The sequence below is a fragment of the Rhincodon typus genome, chromosome 24, assembly GCF_021869965.1.
Source record: "Rhincodon typus isolate 14 chromosome 24, sRhiTyp1.1, whole genome shotgun sequence".
In the NCBI taxonomy this organism is placed as follows: Eukaryota; Metazoa; Chordata; class Chondrichthyes; order Orectolobiformes; family Rhincodontidae; genus Rhincodon; species Rhincodon typus.
This window is the reverse complement of record NC_063355.1, coordinates 25,331,421-25,345,608: the sequence shown is the minus strand read 5'-3', so window position 1 is coordinate 25,345,608 and position 14,188 is coordinate 25,331,421. Positions and strand designations below refer to the sequence as shown.

At 37.6% G+C, this 14,188-nt stretch overlaps 1 protein-coding gene across 1 annotated transcript in view; it reads left to right on the top strand.

Moving 5' to 3' along the window:
* tbc1d10ab (TBC1 domain family, member 10Ab) overlaps positions 1–12,345 on the top strand; it is a 61,803-nt gene extending 49,458 nt beyond the window's left edge. Inside the window, exons 7-9 of the mRNA XM_048611364.1 lie at positions 589–778; positions 2,273–2,427; positions 10,262–12,345. Coding sequence (XP_048467321.1) covers positions 589–778; positions 2,273–2,427; positions 10,262–10,741 — 825 coding nt within the window. The 3' untranslated portion in view covers positions 10,742–12,345. The remainder of the gene's footprint in view (positions 1–588; positions 779–2,272; positions 2,428–10,261) is intronic.
* Positions 12,346–14,188: the final 1,843 nt, after the last annotated feature.

The window sequence follows — 14,188 nt, the reverse complement described above, 5'->3', positions numbered from 1 at the left end:
TTTTCTTCACTGATGCTGCCAGACCTGCTGAGCTTTTCCAGCAACTTCTGTTTTTGTTCATGATTTACAGCATCCACAGTTCTTTCAGTTCATGTTTTTAAGTAATTTGATTATAAAATGGGAATTGTGCATGAGCCTATTGCCAAAGCAGCTTCGAGCTGAAATTCTGCTTTCCTATAATGTGTGATACTGAAGTCACGTTTACCCTTATTTAGTTCGAATGAGCTAACTACCTTCTGATCTAAAGACCTATTACTACACTGGGTAGTGACTGCCCGATTAAATGCTTTCTTTTGATAATTTTAATTGCTTTCAATACCTTATTTGTGCCACTAATTACCATTGAAGTTTTATTGTGGATGTAACAAAAACAACCAGATCAGGATAAACTTCACCTGCCTCTGTGACTGCTGTTTTGCTAACGAATTATAAATTCAGCACAGAATTAACATTTATTTCAAAAATTGGTTTTGCATTTATGAAACCCCATTAAATGTTTTGTGGTTAGTTATTGTGTCTAAAATAGTTTCAAGCTAAACTTTACCAATAGAAATTGGCACATTTCTGTGACTCTGATTTGTTCTTCAGGAAGCAATCCAGTTGGATGGAGAGATCTTTTTTGCCTTATTGCGTAAGGTTTCACCGGTGGCACATAAACACCTTAACAAGTATAAAATTGACCCCATCCTGTACATGACGGAGTGGTTCATGTGTGCATTTTCAAGAACTTTGCCGTGGGTGTCTGTGCTGAGAATTTGGGACATGTTCTTCTGTGAAGGTACATAATCTGTGTTTGTATTATTGGCTGTATATTAGCACCAACATCAGTCACCTGATCTATAGCTAATGCCTAAATACAACTTTGCAAGAAATGACCAGTAACTTGCAAATGGCCCAGTTGCTGTGAAGTACACAACAGTAGGTCAACTGACTTAATGTGAGAATTATATGCTTTTCTACTTAAGCATGCAGCTTTTGCTATGTGTCTTTAACAATGGCGTTTTTATGTTCTATGTTTTTATCTAGAATTGGGAACTGCTGTCCTGGAGTCATCAATACTTTTCCATACTCTTTCCTGACTATCAATAACATGTCTTGTGAAGTGCTGTACTTCCTGTGTTCCATGTTATGTACGCATGTGTCCATGTGTTGTCTCTTTTTTTTTTTGAGGTTACTAGCACAAGTAGTGCAGCATCATTTCAATTTATAGAGTGTAGGCCCTTTGGGAAGAGTTGCTTCTAACTGGCACTAAATCCACAGTTTCATTGGATATTTGATGTGGGAACTAGTAAATGTGATTATCGCAATTGTAGTGTACCTCTAAGGCTGACCCAAGGTTTGTCCTTAGGAGTGCTTCTGTAATTAACTAGGTTACAACTGGCTCAAAATGTTCATGAACAATGTACAAAATTTGAATTGTCTTATTTCCATTCATCATATTCCTCACTCTGAGCAATGTGATAATGAAGTATGTTAATTTTTATTAATGAAAATGATAACTAGCTTTTAAAAATATTCATTCATGGGATTATGGATATCACCCGAGGCCAATATTTTATTGCTTGTCTGTAGTTAACTTTTTAATGGCATAAGTCAATTTTTTTTTTAAAGGACGTTTCCCAAAACTTATAATTGCAAATTAATTCAGAATGAGCTAAATAAACTCTTGGATGAAAGAAAATCAATAATGGCCATTTTTCAGCTGTTTGTACCCTTTGGCATATGAAGTTTTTGGGAAATAAAACTGGAAATGACCAGTATGAGATCGTTTTGATATCTTATTTTGTTACTTTATCGTAGAACATGTATAAGCTCCTTTGGGAATTTTGACTATAATTTCAATTTTTCCTATCAGCATTCAACAATTACTTGTATTGATTACTAACTCTTCTAAAAAATATAATTTTTCTCTTGTACTCTTTCATGCTCTTGTTTGAGCCCTTAGTCAGCCGGATAATTATTTGTAAAGATACTTTCCTTCTACTTGAGGACTGCAGAACTATTTATCATTATTTAAAAAAAAAATTGCAATCCTTTTTGTGCTTTGTGATCTCAGGAACAAACATTGGTGGAAAGCAAAAAATGAAATTGTGTTTTGTTAAAGATAAACATGCCTGCTGTTCTAAAGTAGCAATTCATTCCTTCTTTGATTAAGTAGCTCCCAAGAACAAGGCAGATGGTTAGCTTGAATTTTGTTTAATTTTAATATCATTCCTGATGCTGTTTAATATGGTTAATTGCTTTTGGATTTTCCATTTTTGTTTTATTCCAGGTGTAAAGGTAATATTCCGTGTCGGTCTCATTCTGTTGAAGTATACACTTGGCTCATCAGAAAAACTGAAGAAATGTCAGGGTCAGTATGAAACCATGGAAAAACTTCGTAGCATTGATCCCAGATATATGCAGGATGGCTTTCTCGTACGAGAGGTATGAGACCAGTCAAAATTATTGTCTTTCTACCTGATTGTAAGATGATAGAATAACTCTCATAATCCATGCTAAACAGTCGTACACAATTTGTGCTCCCATTAGATGTGAGTAGGGAAAGATTGACGTAGCCGATGTATTCCAATTTAAGACCATTACCTGGCTCTGCTATGGGGAAAGACATTGATTAGCCTTGGCCGTGCGCATTACAAGAAGTTGCATTTTTATAACGTGTTACATGTATTGAGGCATCCCAAGGCAAGTTGCAAGAATGAATGATATGACAAAATTAACACTGAGCCACATATGTAGATGTTAGAAAAGACAACCATAAATAAGTTTGATCAAAGAGAGAATCGAGGAGAAAGAGACTTAGAATGATGACTATAATAACAAGACAGCAGAAATTTAAACAAATTCAGATTTGGAATGTGCAAAATGGGAGGTCACCCAAGACCATTGGAATAGATATATCTGGAACAAACAAAAGATTGAATGATCCTTCAGCAGATATGCACGTCATTAGCTGTTTCTGAGACAGAGTTAGGGGTGGGTAATTCTATGAAGAGAACGTAGGGATCATGTTAGTACTTAAAGTCAAATAGGATGCCAAGGCTTGGGTTGACCTAAAAGGGTCTAGAATGAGTGGTGGAAATGGTGGTTAGAAAAGGGTCTGTGTGGTGAAATAGTTTCACTGTTCCTTCTATTGATTTGGAGAAAACTGTTGACTATTCAGCACTGCGAACAGTTTAACAAGTGAGGCAGTAGAATGGCCAAGAGATAGCATTGTCAGCATACATGTGGAAGTTGATGTCTGTGAAGTTCCTCAGCAATACATGAGAATGGGACTGGGAAAGAAATCCGTCATTTCATCAGAGACCATTTCAGCTCATTGAATCCATGTCCTTGTAAATCAACTGAGTCAGTCCCATCCCTAATTGCCCTTGAATTGCATACCTTGTTTGACCATTTCAGAGGGCAGATAAGTGTCGACCAAAGATATTGGATTCTAACACAGGATAGGTGAGGAAAGGTGTAGAGCTGGATGAACACAGCAGGCCAAGCAGCATCATAGGAGCAGGAAGGCTGATGTTTCGGGCCTAGACCCAGAAGGGTCCTGCTCCTCTGCTGCTTGGCCTGCTGTGTTCATCCAGCTCTACACCTTGTTATCTCAGATTTTCCAGCATCTGCAGTTCCTACTATCCCTAGATGAGGATAGGATGGCAGATTTTTCTTCTCTCCAGTGGTTTGTTTTATGATATTTGATGGTCACCATTACTAAGACTATAAAACTACCTCCATATTTCAAACGTTTTAATTGGAATTTAAATCCTCCTAGCTGCTGTGGTGGGATTTGAACTCATGGCTACAGACCATTAGCCTATGTCTTTGGATTACTAGCCTGACAACATTACTACTATCACACCATCTCTCCCATGATGATATGCAAAAAAAAAAAATGCCTGACTGATTGCAAAAATAAAAGTAAACCCAAGTATTTGAAGCTGTTTTAGGGAAATACGCATTTTAAGTCAACTTAGTGGCTGGAGAAGGCAAAAGATAAATTGATGGCATTGATTCTGGGTGGCCTGTGTACACTCCCTGAAGTGTCGGAGTTCCATTTTCTCTAGAACATTACTTCAGAATAACGTGGTTTGCATTTGCAGGGTTTTTCATTCCCACAATCACTTTAACCATTTTAAGACTATTTTTATTCTTAATTCATGTCCTGGCTTGGCTGAGTTGTATGATGCTGTTTGTTTAATATTAGAGGTGCTATTAAGTATTTTAAGCTGCAGTTGTACCAATGTTTTTGGAAGTTGACAGCTGAAGATTTCCTGTGGACAAGATTACAACATTCTTCAGTTTATTTTAGTGGTTCAGAAATAATCCTTGTGTAATCACCCAAAGGAAATGATTTTAACCGTTATCTTTGACCTGTAGAGAAGCACTTGCAATGTTGTTATCTTTCAAAAACCTGTTAATGGTTGCTGCTATAGGCAGTTTGTTAAAAATTGATTCTTGACTGAAAAGCAAACTCCAATGCAGAGCACAATATTCAAGAATTTACCATTATCCCTTTACTCACTGACCTACATTCGCTCTGTGTGGCAATCACTCAATTTATACCTTCTGGCAAATTTGCCCCTGCAATCTAACCGTCTAAATGTCTGTAACCTCCTTTTAGCCCAGTTACCTTCTAAGATGACTGCATCATTGCAGTTCTAGAGATTATTTGCTCCACTATTAGTGTCCATGCTATCAGTTTGGGTACCAAGCAGTAGATTGCCTTCACTCAACCTCTAATTCTAAGATTTTTTAAAAACTACTTATTCACCTGTCTTAATGCCTCCTTTTTATTTTGTTTGTCTCTGAGCTGCTGTAGAATCTCTAACTGTAGTAAATGTGCCATGCAAAGTTGTTTGATGAAGATGTCTGTTTTATTCTTTAAGTAGTATGAATGATGCCAGTGCTTAAAACCTGAGGTATTCAGTCATCAAAAGGTCAACTCTTGTCCCATCATACTTCTTGGGCTTGTGTGTTAACTATGCATATTTGCATAGAAAGACATTGTTAGCATGGTAATTGTTGAAACACATCCAAAAATAATCATGCCCCATAGGTTTAATATGAAGTGCCTTCTAGCAGTTACAGCTGAACAAATTTAATTGATGCATCATTGCTTTGTAACACATGCCTATGTCAGTGTGAAGTGCTTACCAGTATTTTTTGACAGTTAAATTGATGAACACAGTTACAGAGGGGATGGTTAAATGAAATGAGCTCCCTCATGCTCACTTTTTATAAGCAGCAAGTAACTATTTATCTAACTCTATCAGTGATCAAAATAACAGAACTACTAATAAACTGAACAATTCACACACGCCCCCCCCCCCCCCCGCCCAAACTACTAACTATTCCCAAATAAAACAAAATTTTAATGGTATACTGTTCCAATAAATACAGGTCCCACTTATAATAAACCAAAGTAATAAGAAAAAATAAATTAAAACTTAGACACTCAAAACTACAGTCAGGAAGTGTCTTCTAGAATGTTCTGTGCCTTTTCTGCTATTCTTCAGTCAGGAATTTTTCTTCATCGAATCTTTGTGTGAGGAATATTAGCTAAGAGTGCTTGGTGCCTTTTTAGATGGTGCTTAATTGGAGAGTTTAAAGATTTCTGAGAGCCAGAGTTTTACTCTTGATGGCAGTTTGCTCTCGCACTGATTTTCAAAAACCCTCTTCTTGTATACCCTTGATGACCTGTCAATTTGCTTATTATAGGATTGGTCCTAGGACGTCAACTCAATCAGATTTAAATTGCATTGGTTTTTAGTCTCTAAGTGCCTAGTTTAAATTAATTGGCTGATATTTAAGCTGGTTGCCTTAACATCAAAATAAGCCTAGATTGCCAGCCACAGCCAATTGATCTATATCTTTCAATTTAAGAACTATCTGTGCGTCTGCAGCTGCTTGCAGACTTTTTATTCTCCAATCTTAGAAAAGCACATCACGTCTCAAAGGGACCACACACTTCTTTCTTTCTCCACCCCCCCACCCCATCATTTTTACAAACAAATTTTAACATCCTGTCTTCCAATTCATAAGTACTCTACCAACTTCACAACAACACCTGAGATTTGCATATTAAAAATGTATTATTTCTAGACTTTATCAAATATTGTCCTTCATTTTGGATGGAGTCCCAAGCAATTTTTTTAAAGACTCTTAGTCACCTCTTAAAATGTAAGTGGTCATATAGAAGTCACTCAGTTTTACTGAAGCATGCATGCTAAACATGTAAAACAAGTAGATGTACGACATTCCAGTGTCTGATTATGAAATCTGATAGCTGCGGACACACCTAGTACTGAGATGGTTGAAACTAGGGCTGGGGAGTTTAGTTGGTCATGAAATAAACGTTTATCCCACTTACAAATGAGGAAGCAAACATGTAATCAAACAATGAAAATGGTGATGTTAAGTCACATCCTCAAAATACAGGGTAGATTAAGACAGTACAAATTTGCAACATCAATTTGAAAAAAAAAGGTTAGGCTGTGAAGACTGGAAATTTGTAAAACAAAAAAATCTGGAAACTTAATTTGGTCAATGGTGGTGAGAACAGATCTTCAGTTTTTAATGTATCAATTTTTAGAACTGAAATTTGAGGTGACCAGTTAATGAGCAAAAAGAGTACAATGTAAGGAAATTAGGTGAAACTTAATTGCCAGTGAAATGGTTGTTTTGATGTAATATCTTCAGTCTTCTTTCCATCACTTAACTGTTAGCATGGTGCTCAATGTACGTTGTTGAAATATGCACAAAGGTCATTAATGTTGAATATAATGAAATTAAAGAAACCCAAGTATGTGTGAATAGGTAGGCAGTGGCAGTCATAAGAGCCATAAATGCCAGAACTGCAAAAGATAGAAAATGGGAGGGCTCAAATCTGAAACAAAACAGAAGTAGCTAGAAAGTGCCGCCTCCAAAAAGAGGGAGAACAGGTCAGGAAGGAAGTACACACTTACAACCACTCTCCCTTAGTCTTAGTAGCAGTGTAAATTTTTTTGATCCTAAAAACCATTTGATCCAACACATCTTATGAATATATATTGGTCAATAAATTTAGTGTTGTCTTGTTTACTGTTGTTAATAAAAGAAGTACAATGATCATAAAACATATCCATCAGTTATTCACTACCCTGTGCAACATACAGTAAGGTTTTTTATTCATTAACGGGATGAGGACGTCACTGGCTAGCAGCATTTATTGTCCATCCCTAATTGCCGAAAAGAGCAGTTGAGTCAACCACATTGCTGTGCGTCTGGAGTCCCATGTAGGCCAGACCAGGTAAGGATGGCAGTTTCCTTCCCTAAAGGACATTAGTGAACCAGGTGGGTTTTTCTGACAATCAACAATGGAGTCCCAAACATCATTAGACTCTTAATTCCAGATATTTTATTGAATTCAAATATTACTGTCTGCCATAGCGGGATTTGAACCCAGAATGTTATCTTGGTTTCTGGATTAACAGTCCACCGATAATACCACTAGGCCATTGCCTCCCTGCTGTAATTATGTAACTACACGTGACTCCAGCTGCAGTTAAGTGCACTCGGCATCAATTCTATACAAGGAAATAAACAGTCTGAGGGAAAATCATCTCTGGATGTAGTCATAACTGCAAAAGAAAATGATTTGTTTATTGGAAGTCAGTCATGTCAACCCAGGAGTTCGTCAGGGCAGTATCCTACACCAACTAGCTTTAACTGCAGTTTTAATGACTTTTTTCTTTCTGCCACTTCCACCACAATCTGTCTCCCAGCTCTCTACCACCATCACCTGTCCCCAAACCCCGACCCCACAAAAGTTTCTTTCACAATTCTTTGGATAGCAAAGCAATCTGTGCCACATGTAACATGAAGATCTTGACAACATTCAAATTTGGTTGAGAGTGATGGGGCTTAAAGGAAAAAAAGCTGCCCTTGATAATTAACAGTGTTGAGTAGCAGATGGAATTTAATTTGGATAAATGTGAGATCTTACCTTTTGGTAAAAATACAAGGGCAGAACTTGTACAGTTATAATTAGGGCCCTGGATAGTGTTGTAGAACAAAGACCTAGGAGTTCAGGTACATAATTCTTTGAAGTTTGCATCACATGTCGACAGGGTGGCTAAGAAGGCGTTTAGCCTTCATTACTCAGATCTTTGAGTATAGGAATTGGCACGTCGTGTTGAGGTTGTACAAGACATTGAGGCCACTCCTGGAGTATTGTGTCTGGTTCTGGTTGCCCTGTTATAGGAAGAATATTATTAAGCTAGAGGGTTCAGAAAGTTTTACCAAAGATATTGCCAGTAATGGAAGGATTGAGTTATAAAGAGAGGCTGGATAGGCTGGGGCTTCTTTCATTGGTGCATGAGAAATTTGGAGGGGACCTTTATCAAGGTTAAAATTTTCATGAGGGGTATAGGGAAAGACACCCGACATTCACTTTATCTAAGGTGGAGAATTTCAAGACTGGGGACATATTTTTATGGTGAGAGGAGAAAGGTTTAAAGGCATGAGGCAACTTTTTTTTTTAACAGTGGTTTGTGTATGGAATGAACTTCGAGAGGAAGTGGTTGATGTGGCTACAGTTACACATTTTAAGTACGTGAATAAGAAATGTTTGGAGGGATATGGGCCAAACATGGGCAGGTGGGATCAGTTTAGTTTGGGATTATGGTCACATGGACTTGTTGGACCAAAGGACTTGTTTCCATGCTGTATGACTCTAAATCCCCCATCGTCGTCATCAACCTGAGATAACATGGTGCCCATCTGCATGGGTGAAGTGTTCACCATTGATCAGAAACTTAACTGGACCAGTCACTTAAATACTATGGCTACAACAGCAGGTAGATGTTTGGGAATTCCATGTTTGATAACTTGTGTCCTGATGTACATGTCAGTAGTGTGGTGGGTATTTTCCATTTAGATAATTACTTAAGCCTGCCTGGGTAAGTATAGCTTTAACAACGCTCAATGGAAAACACAACAAACACCATTCAGGATAACGTACTCTACTTGATTGGCACACTTTTAAAAATTCACTCCCTCCCCAGCATACCAAGGCTGCAGGATGTAACTCATCAATGACAACACCTTACAAATCTACACCCAGAAGAACAAGGTTAGCAAATGCTTGGGAACACAACCACAAACCAGTTCCACTCCCAAGCTGCATATCATCCTGACTTGGAAATATTAACAGCCCTTTCCTGTCATTGGTGTATGTACATTACATGGATTGCAGTGGTGAAGAACTTGGCTCACCATCAGTTTCTCAGTGACAGTTAATGCTTTTGGGATATCATTGTCTGAAATTAAAAGTCATGCATATTCATTTACTGTTCAAAGATTTGTCATGGTACGAGTCATGGGCTACAATTTGAAACATTCCCCTTTTCATTTAACAAAACAAAACTATAGATGCTGGAAATCAAACAAAAACAGATATTCCTGGAAAAACTCAGCAGGTCTGGCACTATGTGCGGAGAGAGAGAGTTAGTGTCTGTGTGACTCTTCACTTCTTAGATGCTGCCACACCTGCAGAGTTTTTATTCCAGCTTTCCAGCATCTGCAGTTTTCTTTTATTTGTAGGTCTTGTTAAAACCCTGCTTAAGGCTGGAAACTTCAAAAGCTAAACTGTAGATGTCACTTAAATGCTAATTACAGATTACAAGCAAAATTAGATTTGTACAAAATATTTAGACTTTCAGCATTCAGTCTAGTGATAATTTGAGGGATAATATTAGCCAGATGATCCCAGCTGTTCTTTGAAGTAGTACAATGGATTTTTTTCGCACTGTCCACCTGAGAGCAGATGAAGCCTCTGTTTAATGTTCTACCCAAAAGATGCAGGAAGGGGCGGCACAGTGGCTTAGTGGTTAGCACTGCTGCCTCGCAGCACCAGGGACCTGGGTTCAATTCCAACCTTGGGCGACTGTCTGTGTGAAATTTGCACATTCTCCCCATGTCTGCCTGGGATTCCTCTAGACGTTTCGGTTTCCTCCCACTGTCCAAAGATGTGCAGGTTAGGGGATTGGCCATGCGAAGTTGCCCATAGTGTTCAGGGATGTGGAGATTAGGTAGGTTATAGGGGGATGGGTCTGGGTGGGATGCTCCGAGGGTCAGTGTGGACTTGTTGGGCCGAAGGGCCTTTTTCCACACTGTAGGGATTCTATGATTCTATGACTGGAACATTCCTAGTTGGCTTGTCAATGTAAAAAGAAAAGTATATGGAAATGAATAAAATGCCTTTTTTGTTTTTTTTTTAAAAAAACAGATAATTGAACTTCCTATCACAGAAAGGGAGGTTGAAAAAGAACATTTAATTCAGTTGAAGAAGTGGAAGGATACGCACGGTGACCTCAAGTACCAGCCTCCTCCTAGATTGCATGGTGCTAAAGCGATCAATGAGGCTGAGCCTCATTCTCAAAAAGCCTTGATGCAGATGCCATCCATAGTGGTACACTCCCCACCAGTGTCTCCTGATTCAGGTAGCAATTCAAAAAAGAAAAAGGATAAGAAAATGTCAAAAGAACAAAAGAAAGAAAAGAAGAAACAGGAGAAGACCGCAAAAGTTGAAACAGTGGCAAATGGATCTACCACTGATGAGACCAATAGAATTTTAAGAGATGAACAAAATGTTACCCAACCATTAGATATTACAGAGGAGCTAAATCAATCGATGCTGAAAAAGGACACTCAATTACAGCAGTCTGAACAAAGTCTCAGCTCAGAAGAACAGGACACATATTTATGAGATGAATCATTCCAGCACAGTGCGGGGTGGGGTGGGAGTTTCATTTGACATTTGAATCATTCCATAAGAAAACTGACATTGGATGGCAAGATGGAGCTACTGATTGTGTGTGTGTGTGTGTGTGTGTGTGTGTGTGTGTGTGTATATATATATATATACTTAATACAATTGACAAGGTATGGTGATCGTTTTGTGACTTAACATGGAGACTCTAAACATGAGAAATTGGTACAAGCTTACAAGAATTGAGTTGGTTTCACTATTTTGATTAGTGTGGTTAAGCAATTCAAAGGATGGCCAAAACCAGAGACACAATTTAATCGGCTAGTGAAACTGTTTAGGAAGAACCTGCTTAATATGTTCACCTTTACTGAGTTCAACACAAAACTCTAATTGAATGAATTGTTAGCTGTCATCAGCAGAGTAATTTTTTTTAGAGGAATATGTAAATACTTTTGCAATATTTTTCCAGTAAACAATGTCTTGTATGGAGTTGCTAGTATTCTAAAGATATTTCTTCTTGGTTTTCATTCCAAGTTAAGATTAATGATATTTATAGGGCATTCATTTCCTTGGTTATTCTTTGGTCAGATGATTCTCTGTTCCCATTTCTATTTTTGAAGGAACGGTGAATTGCAGTAGAAAGGAAAAGACCATTGTTAAGCTATTGCTGAGATTTTGGCATAAGGTATTCATTAGAATTATTTGAATTAATTTAATGTGTATACGTAGCGGGGAGTTGAGTTGGGGTTTTGGCTTGGTATGGAGGTTGTGCTGCCGTATGTTTGTATGATTAAAACACTCTACTTTTATTTGTAACATTACTATGTACAGATAAATTACAGTTGGAGAAGAAAATGGAGACTGGATATAAATATGCCAAATTAATAAATGTTTTCCAAGCAATGTTGAGAATGCCAAATATATACAGTAGTAAGCAGGGTAGATAACCATGACACCTTACAAAAACAATGCATTGTCCAAACAAACTAGCACTTTTCCTTCAGTTTGAGGAATGTAAATTTAAGCTGTTTTACAAGAGGTTTTGTAAATCCTCTTGATAAACTGACTACGAACGAGAATTAAGTGTTTGCTGCTGTTGTATAATCCAGCTATTTTTCTACGTAATTATCAATGCACAATGGATTTGCAGCAATTGCAAAGGTATTAGTGCTATATAAACCCACATGGATTAAACGCAACTTTCTCTCCTTGTGTGTAATGAAGAATATAAGATTACAATATGTCTAATTTTGGTGTTTAATTGCTTTACATTCCTTGAGACTATTAAAACAGCCAAATACAGATGTACAAACAAAGTTAAACTGTCTGGTCTAACATATATATGTTTTTTTGTATTTGAAGAATCATAAACTATTTGTCAGTTTGTTTTATGTGCAATCTACCATGAAAGTACTTGGAGTTTATCGAATAATAGCTAATTCCACGTGGCCTTATAATGTATGTATCTTTTAAGCTTAACGTAATTAGATTATTTATCTACAAATTGCTACATTAATAAGTTCATCTAAGCTACACATTTTATGTTATCTTGCTGATGCCATGGATCCATAACACAATCAATAAAATATTCTGGAAAGCCTTCTTTGCTTTTTTTTTATTCAGCTTTCTTTTCTCTCTAGGTTACCGACATCCAATAGTTTAGTGAACTAGTGTGGTTAGTTGGTAGTGAGCCTAGTGTTTATTTTCTTGAGTTAAAAGGAAAATATCACTTCTAGTTGTAATGGCCAACATCAAAAATGTAGATAGTTTGAAATGACATTTTTCTGTTTTGTGAAAATCAAATATTGTCATTACCGTGGCAGTCACATCCAGAAAATTCCTTATTCCACACAAATACACCTGTATCCTTGCAAAAAAATCACTAGCACTATGTTTTGGGACATATCCATATATGTGAAACACTCAGCTTTGTCCCTCTCTCATCATCATCCATTCTGTCTTAAATCAAATCTGAATTAGCACTTCCACTGTCTCTTCAATGGAAGAACTAATGCCATTCTTCTTGGCTGCAGCCAGAAACATTGCAGTTTAACTCTAATCCCATCCACCTTCCTGGTTGCTTCATGAACCCTATCACCCATTTTTCTCTTTGATCTTGAGCAATGTTTTACACTCCTGGATCCAGGCCATAACCAAGGCCTGCCTGTTTTAATTCTATAACCACAATGATCGTTTCCTCAGTATTGTATTATTGATCAAAACATTCCTCCATAAGGTGTAGGAATAGGAGGGGCCATTCAGCCCATCAATTCTGCTCTGCCATGCAATGAGATTGTGCTGATCTCAAAATCTTCAACCCCACTTTCCTGCCTTATCCCCATAACAGCGATTCCCTTACTGATTTTAAAATCTCTCTCAGCCTTGAATGTACTTGATGACCAAGCTTTGACAGCCCGCTGTGATAAAGAATTCCACAGATTATTCTCTTCTGAGAAAACGTATTTCCCCTTACCTGCCTTAATCTCAGAGTAAGAGATCACCCATTTATCTCCCACATACGGAAATATCTCTGCATTGACCCTATCATCTCCCCAAAGAATCTGCTATGTTTCAATAAGGCTGTCTCATTCTTTTTAACTTCATTGAGTAGAAACCCAACCTACTTAACCTCTCCTCCATAAGAAAATCCCTCAATAGCTGGAATCAACCTAATGATTGTTCTCTAGACTGCCTCCAGTGCCAGTATATCTTTCCTTGGCTGTGGGACCAAAATTGTTTGTAATATTCTGTGCAATCGTACTAGAGTCTTGTATAGTTTTAGCAAGACCTTCCTATTTCTATACTCCATTCCCTTTGGAAATAAAGGCTAACAGTCCATTTGCTTTCCCTATTACCCACTGAACTTGGATGCTAGCTTTTTTTATGATTCTTGCACAGGAGCTCAATTCCTTTCTGTAGTCTTTCTCGGTAAGAACTTGAGTTCATCAGAGTCATACTGGACTCGATGTTAACTCTTTCTTTCTCCATAGATGCTGCCAGACAACACAGTTTATCCAGCAATTTTGTTTGCTTCAGATTTCCAGGACCCACTTTGGTTTTATTATAGTTCCACTTTTCAGCTCTTTCCCAGATTATTGCAGTTCATGATCTTTCTTAAAGCTACAACTGAATCTATATCCACCAATCGGGCAATGTCCTGAATTTTGAACCTTCAAAAAATGTTTTTCCAACCGTTCCCTCTGGTTCACCTGAAATCTGTGTACTCTGGTTATTAACCCTTTGGGCCTTCAGAAAGTTTCTATTTATTCACTCTACCTTACAAATGACTGTTAAATACTCCAGCAAACCTTTCAGACATCTTTGCTCCAAGAACAAACCTAGCTTCTTTGGTCTATCTATGTATCTGTAATGCTTCAACCATTCTTGTGATTCACCATCTTAATCCGCAAGCTGTAATGGCTCAAAGAACAAGTGTAGCAGATG